This window comes from Salmo salar, chromosome ssa16 (genome assembly GCF_905237065.1).
Source record: "Salmo salar chromosome ssa16, Ssal_v3.1, whole genome shotgun sequence".
In the NCBI taxonomy this organism is placed as follows: Eukaryota; Metazoa; Chordata; class Actinopteri; order Salmoniformes; family Salmonidae; genus Salmo; species Salmo salar.
The window spans coordinates 21789377-21808937 of record NC_059457.1 but is presented as its reverse complement, the minus strand read 5'-3'; the positions used below and the strand labels follow the sequence as shown (position 1 = coordinate 21808937).

At 42.5% G+C, this 19561-nt stretch overlaps 1 protein-coding gene across 2 annotated transcripts in view; it reads right to left on the bottom strand.

Annotated features, from left to right (window-relative positions):
• The window catches only part of ldlrad3 (low density lipoprotein receptor class A domain containing 3), a 127960-nt gene that overhangs the window by 27994 nt on the left and 80405 nt on the right, over positions 1-19561 (bottom strand). The window contains exons 3-4 of one of the 2 annotated variants that reach the window (XM_014148336.2): positions 9958-10083; positions 8130-8261 (exon numbers count right to left, since the gene is read on the bottom strand). In XM_014148336.2, the coding sequence (XP_014003811.1) occupies positions 8130-8261; positions 9958-10083 (258 nt within the window). Of the gene's footprint in view, positions 1-8129; positions 8265-9957; positions 10084-19561 lie in introns of both variants that reach the window. The other variant, XM_014148335.2, reaches the window with a different exon arrangement.

The following is a 19561-nucleotide window of genomic DNA, read 5'->3' as shown; positions in this document are numbered from 1 at the left end:
TAATGATGTCAACTTTATTTCTTAACTCCTAATATTGAGAAAATTACACTCATTGGAGCCAATTGCACTCACTGGAGTAGCTAACATAGCCGCTGGCAAGGTTTCTTGACTTGGACATTTTTGCCAACACATGGCTAACCTTTGTTAAACCAGCTAAACAGCTGCTCTTATCGAAAATGAGTTTTGAGTTAGCCTATTAGCTAATAGGCTATGTTAGAGTTTACACTTCCTCTTCCAATTATAATGTGGGGAGGTCAAAATAATGAAAAACTATCTGCCAAATCTATTCAAAATGTTTTTTTGCTAACATATGATGGGGGTCCCTGGGTCACCGGTTTGCCTGGGAGAGGCTCCCTGGGCAATAAAATAATGAAGACCCCTAGGTTAGCGGGCTACTTCTAATGGACGAAGAGGGAGGGAAGGGGGAAGGGAGAACAACAAAAGAGGGAAGAGAAACGTGGGTACACACACACACACACACACACACACTGAAAGTTTCTCCTAGTTGAACTCCCTGGACAGTAGCGTGTCCAACCTCTTCTATTCTGCTCTGTCCACTGAGTGTTGGCTCTGATAAACTAGCGCTATTATATTCCACTACCCCATTCCCCTCCACCAATTTACGCTTACTCCCACGGCATTCTCCCTCTGTCCTCGACTTCTGTGGTAATGACGGCGCAAGACAGACCCACACCTTACACACAGATGCCTGCACACACACACGCACACACACATGCCGAACACACACACACACCATTCTGAAGACGTACGTACGCGCACACACGCACACACTTACACCATCCTGGAGACGTACGTATGCGCACACACACCCAAAACTCCCTTGGATTAATTTGTAATTTTAATCTATAGCGCCTATTCTCTGGCCCAAATTCCAGCAGAAACCAATGGGGGCTGATAAGCCATTAAAAGTAAAGGGATACCACCAGCGATGAACACAGCCCATGAATCTGTAATCACACTGACATTCTGGATTCAGTTTATATATCAGCGTGACGGCAGGTCCTAATGTGTGCTTTACTGTGGACTCTAATGGTGAGGTGGAAATGAGTGTTATATATCGTCAGTGTACACACAAATCTGTGTAAATTATGTCTGTTTATGAGCTGGTGTAGACGGCTGGCCCTGGGATCCAGGTTTCTCATGCATAGTGGTTATGCAAAGCAGAAGATGCAGCTGTGAATCTCCTCTCACACAGAGGAAGGAGATATTAAATATATAGATTATACTCTGTAGATGTAGTGCTTCTCTGGAGTTCAAAAGAGGCTCTAGGAAGTTTTACTAAGAGGAAGGAGAGAAAATTCTGTATCCAAAACTTCTGAACCCAAGGATTCAAAAGCCAGCTTCAAGGGGTTCTTAGACAGACAGTATGTAGTGGCAGATATAGGGGAGAGGTAAAAAAAAAAGGGGGAGGTCACAATTCTGTTTGCAATTGTTTACATGGATACACTTCTTAATAAAAACCTATTTGAAACAAGCCATTACATTTCGTTATTATCATGGCATTTCATTATTATTCAGGTTATTACTTATAAATATGAATCAACAACTTAAGAAATGCCAACTTAAGAAATGTTGCATTTTTGTAGACCCTAGCCTAACATTAATTAGGCTAGGGTCTATTTTTCTCCACTCCCTGTCTGACTTACGCGCCCAAAGTAAACTGCCTGTTACTCAGGCCCAGAAGCCAGGATATGTATATCATTGTTACCATTGGATAGAAAACACTTTGAAGTTTGTAGAAATGTTAAAATAATGTATGAGACTATAACACAATTGATATGGTAGGAGAAAATCCAAAGAAAAACCCATGCTCTTACATGGAGTCCATGCTCTTACAATGGAAAGCTATGGGCTATATGCAATTCCAGCTCACAGATTGCAATTCCTATGGCTTCCACTAGATGTTAACAGTCTTTGTTCAAGGTTTCAGGCTTGTTTCTTCCCAAACGAGGAAGAATTTTGAGTTTTGTACTGGGAGTCAGAGTTGGAAATCAGTCTGTGCGCGCACAATGAAGAGGACGGGCACTTACTTATTTTGCTTTTCTATTGAACATACTTCTTTCCTTATGAAATATTATAGTTTAATTACATTTTAGGGCACCTGAGGAATAAATATAAATGTATTTTGACTTCTTTTAACAAAGTTTAGCTGTAGGTTTTTGGATTCCTTTCTCTGCATGTTGAACGAGTAGATTACTCAAATCGATGGGGCCAAATAAACAGACTTTTTGGGATATAAAATAGGATTTTATCTAACAAAACGACCATGCATGTTGTAGCTGGGAACCGTTGGATTGCAAATCAGAGGAAGATTTTCAAAAAGTAAGTGAATATTTAATCGCTATTTGTGATTTTATGAAGCCTGTGCTGGTTGAAAAATATTTTGATGTGGGGAGCTGTCCTCAAACAATCGCATGGCATGCTTTCGCTGTAAAGCCTATTGTAAATCAGACAATGCAGTTAGATTAACAAGAATTTAAGCTTTTAACCGATATAAGACACTTGTATGTACCTAGATGTTTAATATCCATAATATTTATGATTATTTATTTGAATTGCACACCCTCCAATTTCACCAGAAGTTGTTGACAGGTGTCCCGCCTATCCCAGAGAGGTTAACGGAAAAGTATGAAGGAATTGACAAGGAAAGTATGAAGGGGACAGCTATACTATAGTATGAAGATGAAATTGACAATCATTAAAACAGAAACATGCAACATGTCCATAGCCTATTTATTAGCAACACTGATTATCAAGGGAGAGAGTATTGGAAAGATTTTTCAAATACTGTGAGGAACTATTATAATTTGAAAGGATGTACATTTTTTTATTTTTAAAACAGACCTTAGTTGACATACTGTGTGAGGTGAAGAAACATTACTGAGATGCCCAGCTGGGCAGGTACTTCTACGCTTGAATCTGCGTGCACGCTCCGTCAACATGAGAAGGACAAAGAAAGCAGACACATGCTCATTGTTCACATGGAGTGCATAAATGATGGTTATGAAATAAACCAAAACTTGTTTCTCACAGGTAGTGAACGTTTCCACTCCGAGAATGAGAACGGTAAATTACTGTAATTAATACATGTATTAACAGAAATAAATGTAACCAAATGAGCGAGATTAACGGTAAATTGCCTGTTTTACAAGCAGTAGATTACCACATGGGTAATGTTCCCTCTAAGCTGTGCACGTGCGTGGGTGAGCAGTAGCACTGAGACTGTTGCGCAGCTCCCTGAGCTCCCTGGACTGCTGTGCAGAATGCAGAAGAAATATCAGCCCACAAAGAGAAGCACGAGATTGAACTTCCCTCAACTTTCTAGTTTCCCCTGTTAGTTAAGACTACCAATATTTCCCTTTACTGTGGCAATTGTGATCGAGTCAACGCAATATTAGCCACTTTCAATGCAACATACCGGAACAAAACAAACTACGTAAGAGATTTTGTTATAGGCAGAACGCATAGGAGTAGGATTCTATTGCGCACGACTCAACGGCACAGCCAATCAGAGCTGCAGTAGGCCTACATGCAAATAGACCATTGCCATATATGAATCTGCGCTATTTACCTTGAACTGGACTGTGTTTACAGCTGTGGTTTTGAGGAAGTTTGCTTTTGTTTTGAGATCAAAGCAAGAGCTGCATGTAGCCACATGTGCACATTTTGTTCATATCCTTTACCAGTTAGTGAGTTATTAGCCCAGTTATATATAATTTGTAGTCAGCAATAGAGGAGTGATTGCTTCCTACAAGAACACAAAACATGTACATTTCTAGACATCTTTGAAAAGCGAGTTAGGTAAAGAGCTTTTGCTTTGTCTTAAAGGGGCAGTGTTGTATTTTGAGACAGCCAAGTAGCCAATAGGCAGAGGGTAGCATAATTTGTCTGATTCTCTGTAATAATGGTATGGGAATAATAATACATTTTACTTTATAAAGTGGTTTCTTGCATCAAACAACGACGCAACAACATTTTCAGTCACATCCTTGTCTGATGGACAAGTGGATAAACAGGTTAATGTCAAATGTCTCATGGAATGTAGGCCTACCTTGAACATCACACATTGGCTGCTACCGAAGGCTGAATAATAAAACAGCCATTTCCATGTTAAAATGTTATGGGATGCATTTTCTACATTGTTTTTGATGGTAGACCACTCTGGTAGATCTACAGTATGATCTTATAGCCACAGTAGACTACTTGGCCAATGTCTGAAACTGTAACTTAAAGTGGGTACAGCCTCAGTGTTCACAGTAAACGTGCGCTGGAAGTTGCATAGAATTTTCACAACGTTCAGGACTGGGCATGATCAGCGTTGATTAGTCTATAAATTAAAATATGCTGTATCAAATTATACCATGCCAGGTTGGAGTGGACTTGCCCATTGTCCATTTGACACAACGTTAGCACATTATAGGCCACAGAGCCAGAACAACCTTGTCGAAAGCTGTTAAATCATTAATCAATAGACAGACACATCAAACCATTTTTAAAAGAAGAGAGATTTATACTAGCAACAATTAAAATGTGAATTGTATAAAAGTCCACAAATCAAACCATATTTTACTGAAGTACCATACCCTATAGCACCTATCATCAGTTGGAAAGAGGAGGAGATATAGAAAGTTGAATAGACAGTCTAAGTTAGCAAAACAATTGCTTATAATCATTAGCAGACACTATTAGCTCCAGTTTACCTCCATGAAAATGAAGCTAATAAAAAAATCATTTAAATCTTAAAATGAACGTAGGTTTATTTAAACGGTTTTGATGGTTATTTTATTTACATGATGGTCTTCATCCATAACCGTCAGTGACATGGTTATTCAATTACCGTCACAGCCCCAATGTCAGCCTCTTTCCCTGCTCCCTCTGGGTCTCTTCTTACATTTAATTGGCTGTCTGACAGTCCTCTATGGACCTGTAGGCCGCTGATTACACTGATGGGGTCGGTGGCAGGGACAGTAATGTGACCAAATACATGTTGTGACAGTTGTATGGTTACTGAAGCAGCAAGGGACATATTTATGACGAGAGGGTTTCAGTTCAGCATGAGACTGGACTGCAGGCCCTGAAGATATCATGGTGTATTGGTGTGTGTACTCTACAGCATCTTTGCATTTGTGAAGTGTGTGTGTTTTATATATGATAGTGTTTGTATAGTGTTTGTAGTTGCCACATATTTAGCATTGAAGGACTTCAGTTGAATGGTCACCAGGCCTCCAACCAATCAGGATGTACAGTGTGACTATCTGTGAGGTGGAGTGGTAAACATAGCAAGTCACTATGGTTCGATCCCTTAAAGTAATGCTGCAGGATAACCTTGATGAGGAAAGTTGGTTATAAATAGGTTTTGTTGTGATACGAAGGGATAAGAATGTAAATGACATGCAAATGTATCCAACAAACATTGCATCTGTATTCAAATGTGCCTTAGATACTGAAATGTGAGTAAGGTTTGGGACTGGGGACATGAAACAGAGTTTTGGTTGAAAGTGGATGCGAATACGAGCAATAATGGAGAAGTTTTCCAGAGCCTTTGTGAGCTCTACTCAACATGAAGACACTAGCATAATCCACATTGCATTTCTGAATTCCTGCATATTGTTTGGAATGTAAATATTTAATGATAAACTCTATTTGAAAATGGTTATGTTACATTTTTCAAAAAAGTGGAAATGTAGATAACTTTAAAAATGATCTATGTTTTCTACAGTCCACTGAATAGGGAGGTGCTGATTATTCAAACACACACGCACGCACGCACACACAGACGGGTGTGCGCATACAGGGAGCGTGCCAAAACAAAAGCCTTTGATGCCGGTGATCAGACAAAGCATGCAATGTCTTCAGAAATCCACAAAGCCAATTGAAAGCTTACACAACCATCAAATCCTCCTTTATCTTTATTTCTCTTTGTTTTGTTTCTCTCTCCATCTATTTCTCAGAACTTCAGCAGGGATGGTCATCAGATGTGAAAATGAATCACTCCAACATCACCATGTGCATAATACACTGTCATTAGTCTACTGAGACAATTCAATGGCTGTACTTTGAAAGAATGTCCTTTCTTAGCAGATTTGAAAAAACTTTTACCCATTCTGTGAATTCATGTTATTACTTAGAAAATAAACTCTTCAACTTTCCAACTCAAAGAGAATACTTCATCTACAGTCTGGCATTAAGCAGCCTTCTGCATGTCTCTCACTATTTCACATTCACAAACTTCCTGATATTAGACTACTGACTGACTGCTGACACCCAGGGAGTTATACTGGGTGTATTATTGCTTTAGTGTGTGTGTGAGTATATGTCTGGTGCTTGGGTATGCAGAGTGTTTCTCTGAACCCCAGTGTTCAAGTGTGTGTGTGTGTGTGTGTGTGTGTGTGTGTGTGTGTGTGTGTGTGTGTGTGTGTGTGTGTGTGTGTGTGTGTGTGTGTGTGTGTGTGTGTGTGTGTGTGTGTGTGTGTGTGTGGGGGGGGGTAAGGTAAATCTCTCTCTCTCTTTCTCTCAGGCTACTGCCCACCTCTCTAAATGTCCCTCTCAGTAACTTCTATCAATTCAATTCCCCTCCTCTGGCTTCCATTTCACTATTCCTCTGTCTTCAATCTATACCAATTCCACCATCTCTCATTCTCACTATCCCTCTCCTATCTACCTCTCTTCCAACCTTTCATGTCTTTTACTCCTACCTTTTCTATTGCTCTCTATTTTTCTCGTTTTCTCTCTCTATACACTCCCTATATTACACCCCCTATCCTTCCCTCTACGTATCTCTCATAACCCTCTCTTAGCAGTTATTGGATCAGTGCATTTATAGATGCTTGTATATTGTTATATTACATTGTTTGCCACTTCCCCCCTCCAAAACCAATTATGCAATAAATAAATAGATAAACAACATAGCGGCCATCCTTCGTGGCTGTCTAACAGTGCCAAATGGCCTAAATCAGATTGCAGGAAGGAAACAATAAAAATATAAAATGCTGAGAGTAGGCTAGATTTAATTATCAGACACCTTAGAGACAGGTAACCCAAACAGGATTTGACTACAGGAGATGTCCGACCTAGCAGATACACAATCCAGGGAGGTGACTAGGAGGACACCAGAGAGTGGGATAGGAGAAGAGGAGGACAGGCTGAGGAGAAGAAGAATGTAGTGGGGGTAAGGGAGAGGAGGAGGAAGAGGAGAAGGAGGGAAGTAAAATGACGTGTGGGGGAGGAAGAGAGGAGCAGAGGCAGAGAAAAAGAAAAGGAGTGTGACGAGGAGAGGCGAAGGAGAAGAGGTGAGTGGAAGAGAAGAAGAGGGGAGTGGGGGAAGAGGAGAGATAGAGACGCAGAGAACAAAAAGAAGCAGTGAGTGTGGGGAGGAGGACAGGAAGAGAGGTGGAGGAGAATATATATAGAAGAAGTGGGGTGTGGGGGGAGAGGACAGTAGAAGAGGTGAAGGAGAAGAAGAGGTGTGTGTGGAGAGGAAGACAGGATTGTAGGCTGAGCTCAGGTGTCTTAAAGCAGATATTATTGCCTTATCTGTGACCTGCAGCAGCTCAGCTATTATTTTAGAGAGAGAGAGGAACTGCTAGGGGAGGGAACATAGATGGTGTGTGTGTGTGTGTGTGTGTATACCTTTGGGTGTGTGTGTTATGTAGATTAAATTCCACCTTTTCCTCCTCCTCAGCACAGAGGGAAAATAAACACGGTAAACCCTGAGCTTCACTTCTCTGCTGTAATCTGTTCTGAAGGCCACGGGAGTCTGGGAGATGTGTATGGAGGCACATGTCAACTGTCTCTGCAGGAACAACAAGCTAGAGTCTTGCTTCTGACTGCAAAAGTTGGCTTGGAATGCAAGATGAAGCCAAGTATTGAATCCTGGTGAACACTGTTAAGGATAATAATAGTGCTTTGTGACTGTGATCCCATTAGCTTGTAGCCGTGATAGTGTGTAGTTTGCGCATAGTTAGCATGCAGCTGCGTACCTGCAGTGGTCAAGCAATGCTGCTCTGTTTCAAGGAGTTGGCATGTAACTGTCCTATGGCTGCCTTTCTACGGTGGTCAATAGCATGTAGCCATGTTAGCGTCTAGTTATGTAGCATATAACTCCTTACCTGCGGTGGTGAGGCAGTGTTCCTCGTCGCTGTTGTCCTGACAGTTGTCTTGTCCATTACACAGGAAGCTGCGGTCCACACAGCGCCCGTTACGACACTTGAAGCGGGCCTCCAAGCACACCAGCGGGTTACCTGCTGTGAGAGTACCACAACATGACTCACAGGTTAGAGGTCAGGGGTTAGAGATTAGGTATGTGATAAACATACTGTAGGTATTGTTTTGATTTGTTTTTATAACCACTAGCTCCTTAACACTAGAAGTGCAGAGACCAAACTGCGCACGGCTCACCTGGCAGTTGCACTCGGAACAGAACCTACGACACCTGTGACATCTGCAAGCGACATGTTTATGGGAAGTATTGCAAGCAAGAAAAAGCGACAAAGATTTTTGTCGACTCTTAGGACAAGGGATAACAGCTAAAAGAGATCGAACTGATGCCATTGCATGAAGACAGATGCTTTACTGTAAGCACGAGTGAGGCCAAAAATAATATGTCCAATAAATGCCAATAATGGACAATTTTTTTCTTTCGTGCTGATTTGACTATTTATCAAGCCCACTTTGAACTGATACTGAAGGTCAGGATAATGGTAATTTATTCATTTGACCGTGTGTCTTGCTGACCGTGCGTCTTAGTAGTTTGGGTATTTGCATTTGTTTTGTCGTTATAAAATCAAGTTGTTACCGTTTTCCAACGCACATGCTTTTTTAAACATAGTTGTACAAAGGCAAAACCATGAATAAAATTGGTTTATCACTTGAAATTCTGTGCTTTTAGTGTTTTTTTTAATTTTTACATATAGCCTACAGTAACATAAACGAATAAAAATGCTATTATGTAAAAATATATATTTTTCCGTATTCTAATGTTACCTAAGACCTTCATAAACACAACCAAAGGATTATTTTCCCGATAGCATTACATTTATTTATTAAACTGTTAGAATGTTGACGCCCCAAAAGACACATCATTGGCTCAAAGTGGGGTCCCTCGAGGCCTGGCACTTTAGGTGTTAAACTAAAGAGCAGAAGCTGTCCAAAAGAAACAAGAGAAACCTCAAACCTCAATCCAAAACATATACTGTAACACAGTCCAATTTAACAGAAACGTTGGGATTTTAGACTTTCCAAAATGATCAGAAATTTGAAGAGGGGAGTAATGAAAAAATGTAACACATCACACGGGATTGAGAGATACAGTAAAACCATTTGATCAGGGTTTTTGATTAGATACCAAAAAATCTAACTCCAATTAGCATGAGAGACATCAGAAAAGTTCTGATTCCTCTTTGCACTCTGTGCTGCTTGGCCTTTGTTCCAAGCCTGGGCAGAATTAGGCGGAATTATCTTGTGAGACGATTCCGACAATTACCCAATGGAGATGATGTGGTCGGCTCCCAGCACAGAGAACACGGAGGGAGAACAGCTCCATTGAAATAGCTAGATTAGATGTGTGAGCCGTGTCAGCGTGGGGGCCTGCGGGCTAGGCACAGTGTTTCTGACGATGGAGAGTGATTGGTTCGTTAGAAGCTGCTCGGCTGAGATGGAGAGAGACAGGAACAGAGACACCACTCCCACCAATCCCTCTCCCAATCCTCCACTATAATATACTACAGCTGGCTCCAAAATGATCCCTATCCCTGTACTGTGTCTACTACCAAGAGGACAAATTGCACTGACTATAGGTCCAGAAGACCAACCTGAATGTGAATACAGTATGTGGCTAAATAGAGAGTAGTTTCCATGAGAATTGTATATTAGGGTCATGATGAGGTTTGGTTGTAAGGGTTATTATGGGATGGGAGGTGGTTGCCGTGGGATACTCACTGCAGTTATCCTCGTCGCTCCCGTCAGGACAGTCACTGAAGCCGTTACAACGGAAGCGCCCGATGATACAGTGGATCCCGTTGGCACAGGCAAAAAACGTTGGAGCACACTTGGACTTTATCTTGGCTGTAGGGAGGAGATAGGGAGAGAGAGAGAGAGAGGGGGAGAGAAGGGTCTGTTATTTAGGATGATGGCAGAAATATCAATGGATGGATGATGCTGCAGTTTTAAGTGTCATAATAGAGTTGAGCTGTGGGGATAAGAGAAGTAGAGAGCGAGAGAGAGAGATAGATAAGGAAGAAGAGAGAATGAGAAGGAAGGAAGGACAGCCTGAGAGAGATGGAGAGGAGAGGGAAAGAAATGGAGGGAAGGAAGGAGCGAGATGAAGAGCAGGACAGGGAGAGGGCGGGAGAGAAGGAGTGAGAGAGAGGAGAATGGTAGGGAGAGAGGGATGTGTTATATGGGACATACCAGACAACCACTGTATATTACAGGATGTTGATGTAGTGTCATTCACGGCCTTAAAGGATCCTCTTATTGGCATTCTGGCAATGGTGCACTTTGAATACAGAACTGTTGTTCTGTCATACTAAAGGTCAGTGAATTAATCAGTTCTACTTATCCTGCAGTACTTCTTTGCACTTTCTCTATTGGCCTACTGCCCTCAGCTTAAGAGCTACTGGTTGGAGACAGAATGGAAAGCAGTTAGGAAGGAGAGCAGGCAGAAAGCAGACAGAGACAAAAAGAGAACAGATAGTGGAGGGGACCCTTGGAATAGATCCAACACCAGTCAGTCTAACCAAGGGTAGATGGACAGAGGGCCAGAGGAGATTGACGAGCCTCCACCCCCATCATTCAGCACCGTTTAACACCAGTAGCACCTAACTTCAGCTGCCTGCCTCAGACATATTGATCTCCCCTCTATGGAGGAGGAAAACACTGTACAGGAAGTTGCTACACCACAGACAGAGACTTGTGGGGAGAAGTCAGACCAGAAAGACCTTGGTTACTGCTTTTCAATCCAATGCAGATGGTGGCTTTCTAGGGCCAGGATTGGCATTTTGAGAAGTGCATTGGATTTGCACATGGAGTCTGTCCCATAGTGTGACCCAAACCTGCCATGGCAAGATGAGTCCACCATCTTGGACACGCTACTGTGCAAATCAAAGAACCCCTGAAAGTGTTATCTAGATTAGAAATCCACTAACTGGAGAGAGAGAAAGCTGAAAACATGTTTTAGTCAATGTTTAATTGCCCCGGGAAAATGTATGCAACACAAAAGCTTAGTAACTCAGGCGCTTAAAGTATAGATCAAACTTTCTGTCTAAGTAATCCACCTCATACGAGAGCTACCAAGTAGGTTGCATAGCTAGCAGCCAGTTGAGCAACCACTGCCAGTAACCAGTTAGCCACCAGAATGTGGGTACAGACACTGCATACATAACAGGCGGCTCTAGTAAAACCCAGCATTTCAAAGCAAGGCCTCAAACCCCCTAAAGGCGGTGTAGTGAGTGGGTACATAGTACATCTCTCAGCCAGCCAACACCCAAACATTTCCCTGTGTTTTCCCCACTCTTAATAACAAAGAGAATCGGCCTGTCCATGGCTTGGCACAGCGATTTTTCATATGCTAGGGGCTCACATTTCTCCCCCTACAATCTATTGTGGTAGGCCGATTTATGAGCTCTTTCAAGCTGTGTCGATAATGTGTGGTGGAGGGAGGGGTACGCAGAGCACCCGCATATTCTCCTCTCCTGGCTGAAGAGTGGGTGTGTGTGTTTGTGTGTGTGTGTGTGTGTGCGTACAGTCTGGGAAGCCTTTGTTTACTGCCACAGAGGAGGCCCTGAGCGCTTAAAGCCCATTTTGCATGGGTGGTATATCACATTCATTAAACAAACGCTGGGGAGAAAAAAGACATGGCTCTGAGCTGTAGCACAACATAAAAGCAAGGATCTAAACAGGCTGTGTAGGTGTACATTAAAGCTAATTTGTCCGCAAACAATGAATAAAACTCAAAGGTTGTTGTTTTTTCTTCATATTTTATCTCACTCTGTCTCACTTTGATGTAGAAAACAATAAAAACAGGTTCCCATCTATCACATATCATGTCTTGTTTGTATTTCTTTTGGCCTCCTAAGAAAGTGAGAATTCAAGCTGAGAATGATTTGTGGGTATGAGGTGGCTACATGGATCTGAAGTATCAATCTGCCTCTTGTCTGCTCCTTTCCTTTATTAACTACTCATACCATAGAGAGGGGTCAAGGAAAGGGAGCCATTTAAGACCATTGAGATGCACCCCTGTGGAGGTGGGTAGTAACCGCATGCTATAGCGTGGTATGACACAACTTTTAATTGAGGAACCTCTGTATCACATCCGGTTGGGGTAGCCTCGTCCTTCACAGGCAGAACAGAGTGCAGCTCTCAGGACATAAAAAACAATCAAAGTTGATTGGAGATGCCATTTTGGAGTAAAATAAGGGGAGTGAAGAGGGCAGAGACTTAACAAAATAAAACTCAGACCCTGTTATTACATTTTCCTTGTTTCTCTTTGTTTTTGTTGCCTGGAATTGTTCGCTCTCCACCTCTCTAAATTGAAGAACTTCCATGTTGTTGATTTTTCCACTCAGAGCATTGCTCTTCAACTTCTCCCCCTAACTCTTTCCCTCTCCCACCCCTCCTGTGACTCTCTCCCTCTTAGTTGAACTTCTTTCATTCCGGGCCAAGTTTTTTTCCTTTTTCTCCGAGCCTAAATAGAAGTTGTTTACAAAAACCAGCCCCAGTTTTTTTTCTGTGTTGAATGGCTTCCAAAGTTAGTGGCGGTGTTCAGCTCAGCAGAAAAAATGAAAACGAATGGGCCTGCAGTCAGGCCGATTCCTCCAGAGAAGTCGATCACCAGCAGTAAAACACAAACTGATCTCACTGACACACACACTAACACATGGACGGAAGCACAAACAAGCGCAGAGGCATGCCCACGCACGCATGCACACTTCAGGGGTGAGTGCTTTTCCTTTCAAATCTCTCCTAAACCTTATCCAAGAGAGCATTCTTAATTGCAAATTTGTTTGCCATAAAACTTCCAAGCATGCAAGCAGCAAATAACATATTTGTTTTGCTTTAATTAAATACTAAGGTTTTCCCTTTTCATGCAGACATTTGCAGCCAAACGAAGGCCATTGCTGCATAGTACACATACTGTTGAACCTTTGAGTAGCTGGGGATTCATCTGAGCCCCTTTATTATAGATGGACAGAAGGAAAAGCAGCGCATATTAAAACACACTATTGTTTCTTCAAATCCAATCAAATGTTATTTGTCACATGCTTCATAAACAACAAGTGTAGACAAACAGTGAAATGCTTATTTACAGGCCCTTCCCAACAATGCAGATATATATATAGAGTCTTTATTGGGGAGATCTATCGCTGCACTAAACAACGCTCATTCTCTCAGCCCCGTATATATATATATATATATATATTTTTTTTTTAATAATAGAAAAATAATAAACATGAGGAATAAATACACAATGAGTTACGAATCGTTGGCTACATACACAGAGTACCAGTACCAAGTCGATGTGCAGGGGTACAAGGTAATTGAGGTAGATATGTACATATAGGTAGGGATAAAGTGACTATGCAACAGGATAGATAATAAACAGTAGCAGCAGTATATGTGATGAGTCCAAAAAATTGTGCAAAAAGGGTCAATGCAGATAGTCCGGGTAGCTATTGGTTAACTATTTAACAGTCTTATGGCTTGGGGGTTGTTCAGGGTCCTCTTGGTCCCAGACTTGGTACACCAGTACCGCTTGCCATGCGGTAGCAGAGAGAACAGTCTGTGACTTGAGTGCCTGAAGTCTTTAACAATTCTTAGGGCCTTCCTCTTACGACACCTGGTATAGAGGTCCTGGATGGCAGGGAGCTCGGCCCCAGGGATGTACTGGGACGTACGCACTACCCTCTGTAGAGCGTTGCGGTCGGATGCCAAGCAGTTTCAATACCAAGCAGTGATGCAGGCATGTGATGCTCTCAATGGTGCAGCTGTAGAACTTTTTAAGGATCTGAGGGCCAATGTCGAATCTTTTCAGCCTCCTGAGCGGGAAGAGGCATTGTCGTGCCTTTTTCACAACTGTATTGGTGGCTGTGGACCATAATAATTCCTTAATGATGTGGACACCAAGGAACTTGAAGCTCTTGACCCGCTCAACTTCAGCCCCGTCAATGTGGATGGGGGCATGCTCGGCCCTCCGTTTCCTGAAGTCCATGATCAGCTCCTTTGTCTTGCTGTTGTTGAGGAAGAGGTTGTTGTCCTGGCACCACACTGCCAGGTCACTGACCTCCTCCCTATAGGCTGCGCATCGTTGTCGGTGAGAGAGGCACGAGGAGTTGAAAGGACATTGTCTGACCTTGCCTGTGCGTTTGTGAGGGAAGGAAAATCGATGGGTAATGGAGTCTGGGTGAAAGAAAGGAGGGCAGCCAGAGACTGAGGCAGTCTGCTAGGAGGCTGGAAGATCAAACTAATCAATCTGGCCCCTTCAGAGTCCTGGCTCAGTCTGGCGCCGTACAATACAATAACCTTCTGAGGGAGAACAACCTACAGTAGGTTGGCCCTAAAGAGCAGCTTTCAGCCTTGCTTTCTCTTGGCCCTGAAACTTTAATGGAACTTTATGATCACGCCAGGCCAACAACGTTCAAGCGATGTCACCGATGTGCAAAAGGGGAGCAGTGAGTGACTCCCATACGCTGATTGAAAATAACAACATTTCAATCAGCCTACATCATAAACCATGAAGGCATTATGAGCAAATGTTTTCCTAGTTGGTGATGCCACAGGGCCAGCAACCTTCTGTCAAGACAAGTGTGTGCAATATCAATTATGAAAACATAATTTCGAACGTATCTGCATTTAGAAAGCTGGCTTTTTCAACGGATGGTAAGACAGAGAGCGATACAGACAGGCTACTTGGTGTAGAGAATGAGCGTTGTTTAGTGCAGCGATAGATCTCCCCAATAAAGACTCTGTTGCAATATTCATCAGAGGGCCTCATATCTTCTAATAGCCTAGTTTCAAGTCAGTGCATCCAACAATGTGTGCTCTACAACGGCACATTAGCATTTATTTTTCTTTTGTAGATTTCAGGGAAGCCGCTTTGCAGGAGAGCAACTGTCTGAGGGGCAGGGAGGGAGTTCAATCTGAAGTAGAAAGAGACAGAGAGAGAGAGACAGAGAGGGGAGAGAGAGGAGAAAGAGAGAGGAAGAAAGAAAGAGAGCGAGGCCTTAATCAATATTTCATCCTGGTCTGTGGTATTAATTGCAGCAGCTCATTGATCAGTTATCCATTAAGCGTCTGGGCTGCACCAGACGTATTCTACATCCCTCTGCATCTACTCTGCACTCCTCTCCTCCTTTCCCCATCCTTCTACTGCCCCCTCCTCTTCTTTGCTCGTCTCTTTTCTTTTCCTCCCCTCCTTACTTCTCTCAGTTCTGATGTATTTTTTTATTATCAATGTGTGTAATAAAAAAAAGGTGTTCCTTTAATGTTGAAATAGATGGTCTCTTCTCCTCTGTGGTGTCTGAGACAGAGCTGTAACAACAGATATACAACCACACACACACACTCCCTCTGTAAGCCCCACAATCCTCTCTGGCCTCTCCTCCATGATACAGACTTTCCATAAGCTCCACACTCCCACTGGCCCAGGGAGGACATCGAGGGACAAGGGAGAGATGGAGCGAAAGAGAGAGAGAGAAAGCGAGAGAAAGAAAAACATGTTGCATGCACGTTTCGCAGAGACACACAAGCTCAGAGACATTGTGGTGGAGCTGAAAGGATCATGGCCAAACAGCCAGTAGGAGATGGATTCCTACACAGAGAGGACAAGGCTTTCTGGGATTTACTAATTTTCAGCCCCTTACTTTTTCTGCCTATATTCCCATCTCCCCCTTTTTCTCTCTCTGTCCTTTGTCCATGCCATCACCACCTCTCTCTCTCCTTCTCTCACCATCCTCCCTCTCTCCCACCTCTCTTCCCCTCTCTCCCTCCTTCGATAAGGCTGGGGGTTAATCTCTACTAAGAGGGCATGGACCAGTAAGCCCCGTTAGCTCTCCTCTCCATACATAGAACACATTTACATGCATGCATGTATGCATGTAGGTGTAAACTACCAAACTACTGAGATACGCACACAATCTATTTTCCACCCTTAGGACCTAGAAGCAGATCTGCCATATCTGTCGGCGCCATCTGTAAGCAATAAGCACACAAAACACTGCATTTCACGAGTTCTGTACAAGACGTGTTCATTTGGGACACAGATGTAATGTGAAAAATGCTTCATTTGTAAAGGGGATTGACCTTGCATTGGCTTTGCAACACAGTAACCAAATAACTTACATGAGTAATGTAATAATGTATTTCAAGGTTCTGTTTTATTTCTCTGTCTTGAGGAGATATACAAGAACATGGAGATATAAGGCTTTTTTTCTCTGAGTGCTGTAGATGTTGAATGCTTTTTCACAGCAAGCGGCAGTATTAACATGGCTCTGGCTGACCTCTTTGCTGGAGCGCAATTGTCTAAGGGGCAGGGAGGGAGTTCAGTCTGAAGTAGAGAGAGAGAGAGAGAGAGAGAGAGAGAGAGAGCGAGAGAGAGCGATAGAGAGAGGGGGAGGGAAAGAGAGAGAGAAGCACACTCAGTCCTATCAGGAAGAATGTATGCTGGCAGAGAAAAAGAGAAAGCAGAGAGAAAGCAGGAAATGCAGGCCAGGTTTGTATGACTCTCTGGGCCAAACTTTTCAACTGGTTGTCATGGGGATAGGATGCAGGAAGGAAGGTAGCAAAAGCTACTGGGGCATCGAGATAGCAGCATATTTTCCTTGGATATGATCAAGGTGCGTGTGTGTGTGTGTGTGTAACCATGTGTGAAGAAAATAAGTGTGAGCTATTATTGTGTATGAGGTGAGTTTACAAGTATATAGCTGGATGTGTTTACTTGTGAGTTTGTGTGCGTGTGTGTTTATATTTGTTAGTGCATGCGTTGCATATGCACATGGGTCTCAGTGTGTACAAACAAGTCATTTGCATGTCCAGATCAGCCAGCCAGCCAACACTCCAGTCCGTTCCCCCTTGGCTACATAATTTCAAAAAACAAATTCTCATTAATGAGTCATGGTGGATATCTGATTGAATATGACCTTTACTTTCAGCTCTGCACGAAAAACCCAATTTGTGTGAAGGCCGCACACATCAGGGCTAACCACTGGCTAAGTAGCCTTGTCTTCTGGGGGTTAGGAAACCAGAGTAATGATTCTCATCCACCAGACAGAGGCAGAGCAGGGAGCTAAAAGGACAATGATACTGTACTGCATGGACTGGTACAACCTTCTGGTGGAATACAGCTGCCATGGCATCACTCACATGGGTGCTACATGTTAGTAGATGAGGTGAGTCCTTAACTTCCTACCTTTACTATGTAAAGCACTTTGAGCACCTGGGAAATAGGCTATACGCAGAAAAAGTAGGCATTCTTATTCAGGACACAGAGGTAGGGCAGCTAGCTAGCTAAAGGCTAATCGAATAGCAGGATAGTCCAGGCTTCAGCCAGACTGCAAATTGACTGTAAGAAGCCTTAACAGATATAATATTTGACTAAAACAATAATATTAACCGTGCTTACATTTGTAAACGATCACATACAGTGAGTGTACAAAACATTAGGAACACTCTTTCACTGACCAGGTGAATCCAGGTGAAAGCTATGATCGCTTATTGATATCACCTGTCAAATCCACTTCAATCAGTCTAGATGAAGGGGAGGAGACAGGTTAATGCGTTTGAGCCAATCAGTTGTGTTGTGACAAGGTAGGGGTGGGATTCAGAAGATTGCCCTATTTGGTAAAAAAAACCATGTCCATATTATGGCAAGAACAACTCAAATAAGCAAAGAGAAACGACAGTCCATCATTACTTTAAGACATGGTCAGTCAATGCAGAACATTTCAAGAACTTTGCGAAAGTTTCTTCAACTGCAGTTGCAAAAACCATCAAGCGCTATGATGAAACTGGCTCTCATGAGGATCACCACAGAAAAGGAAGACCTGGAGTTACCTCTGCTGCAGAGGATACGTTCATTAGAGTTACCAGCCTCAGAAATGGCAGCCCAAACAAATGCTTCACAGAGTTCAAGTAACAGACACATCTCAAAATAAACTGTTCAGAGGAGACAATCAGGAGAATCAGGCCTTCATTGTCGAATTGCAGCAAAGAAACCACTACTAAAAGACACAACTAAGAAGAAGGGACTACCTTTGGCCAAGAAACACGAGCAATGGACATTAGACCGGTGGAAATCTGTCCTTTGGTCTGATGAGTCCAATTTGATGTTTTTGGTTCCAACAGAAGTGCCTTTGTGAGATGCAGAATAGGTGAATGGATGATCTCTGCATGTGTGGTTCCCACCGTGAAGCATGGAGGAAGAGGTGTGATGGTTTGGGGGTGCTTTGCAGGTGACACTGTCAGTGATTTATTTAGAATTCAAGGCACATTTAACATGACTACCACAGCATTCTGCAGCGATACACCTTCCCATCTGGTTTGCGCTTAGTGGGACTGTCACGGCTGTCGGAAGGAGAGGACCAAGATGCAGCGTTTCGTAGTTCCACATATTTATTTAACCAGTGAAACCGAATGCAATAATTAAACACTTCAAAATATGCACAAAACAACAAACCGTGACGCAGGAGGATCAAATACACTCACAACGAATAATCACCCACAAACACATGTGAAACAAAAATCAACTTAAATAGGACCTCCAATTAGAGACAACGACAACCTGCTGCCTCTAATTGGAGGTCATGCCAAACAACACCAAAATAGAAATGCAAAACTAGAAACTGAACATAGACATACAAAAACAGACAAACACCCCCTGTCACACCCTGACCTACTCCACCATAGAAAATAACCACTCACTATGGTCAGGACGTGACAGGGACTATCATTTGTTTTTCAACAGGACAATAACTTTTTCACTGTAGGCTCATTTACTTGTGTGGCTGCCAACCAAATAGTGTTGCACTTACATTGTCATCTGATGAAAATGAAGCTATTTTCTGCCGAATGTGTTGCTTTAATGTATTTTCTGTGAAGGAAAACTTCTATTGAAGCACAAAAACACTCTTGACTTTCAATATAAAACACGAGCCCTGTCAATACATAGCTGGACTCACCTGCTCCTGCCTTCTACCATTGTGCTATTTCCAAACAAACACGTGACAGGCTCAACTATTCTGGGGAACTACGGTAAGCTTCATAATGTAAAATAATGTGACCGGTGAAATGAAGAACGTGATCTGTTTTATCTCCTAACGTATTAAACAAGTAGACCACAGGTGTTTGCATAAAAAGTAGCTACAAATATGAAAATAGTGTAAAAAACATCAGCATTGGTGATATTGAAAAACAATCCTGTGGCTATTTAAAAATACCCCGGTATACGGTATATACGTTATACCACCCAAACGTACTCTCTATTATGCATGGAAATACTTTGGAACACATTCAAATCACTTGGAGCTGATTTGCTGGTGTTTTTACAGTC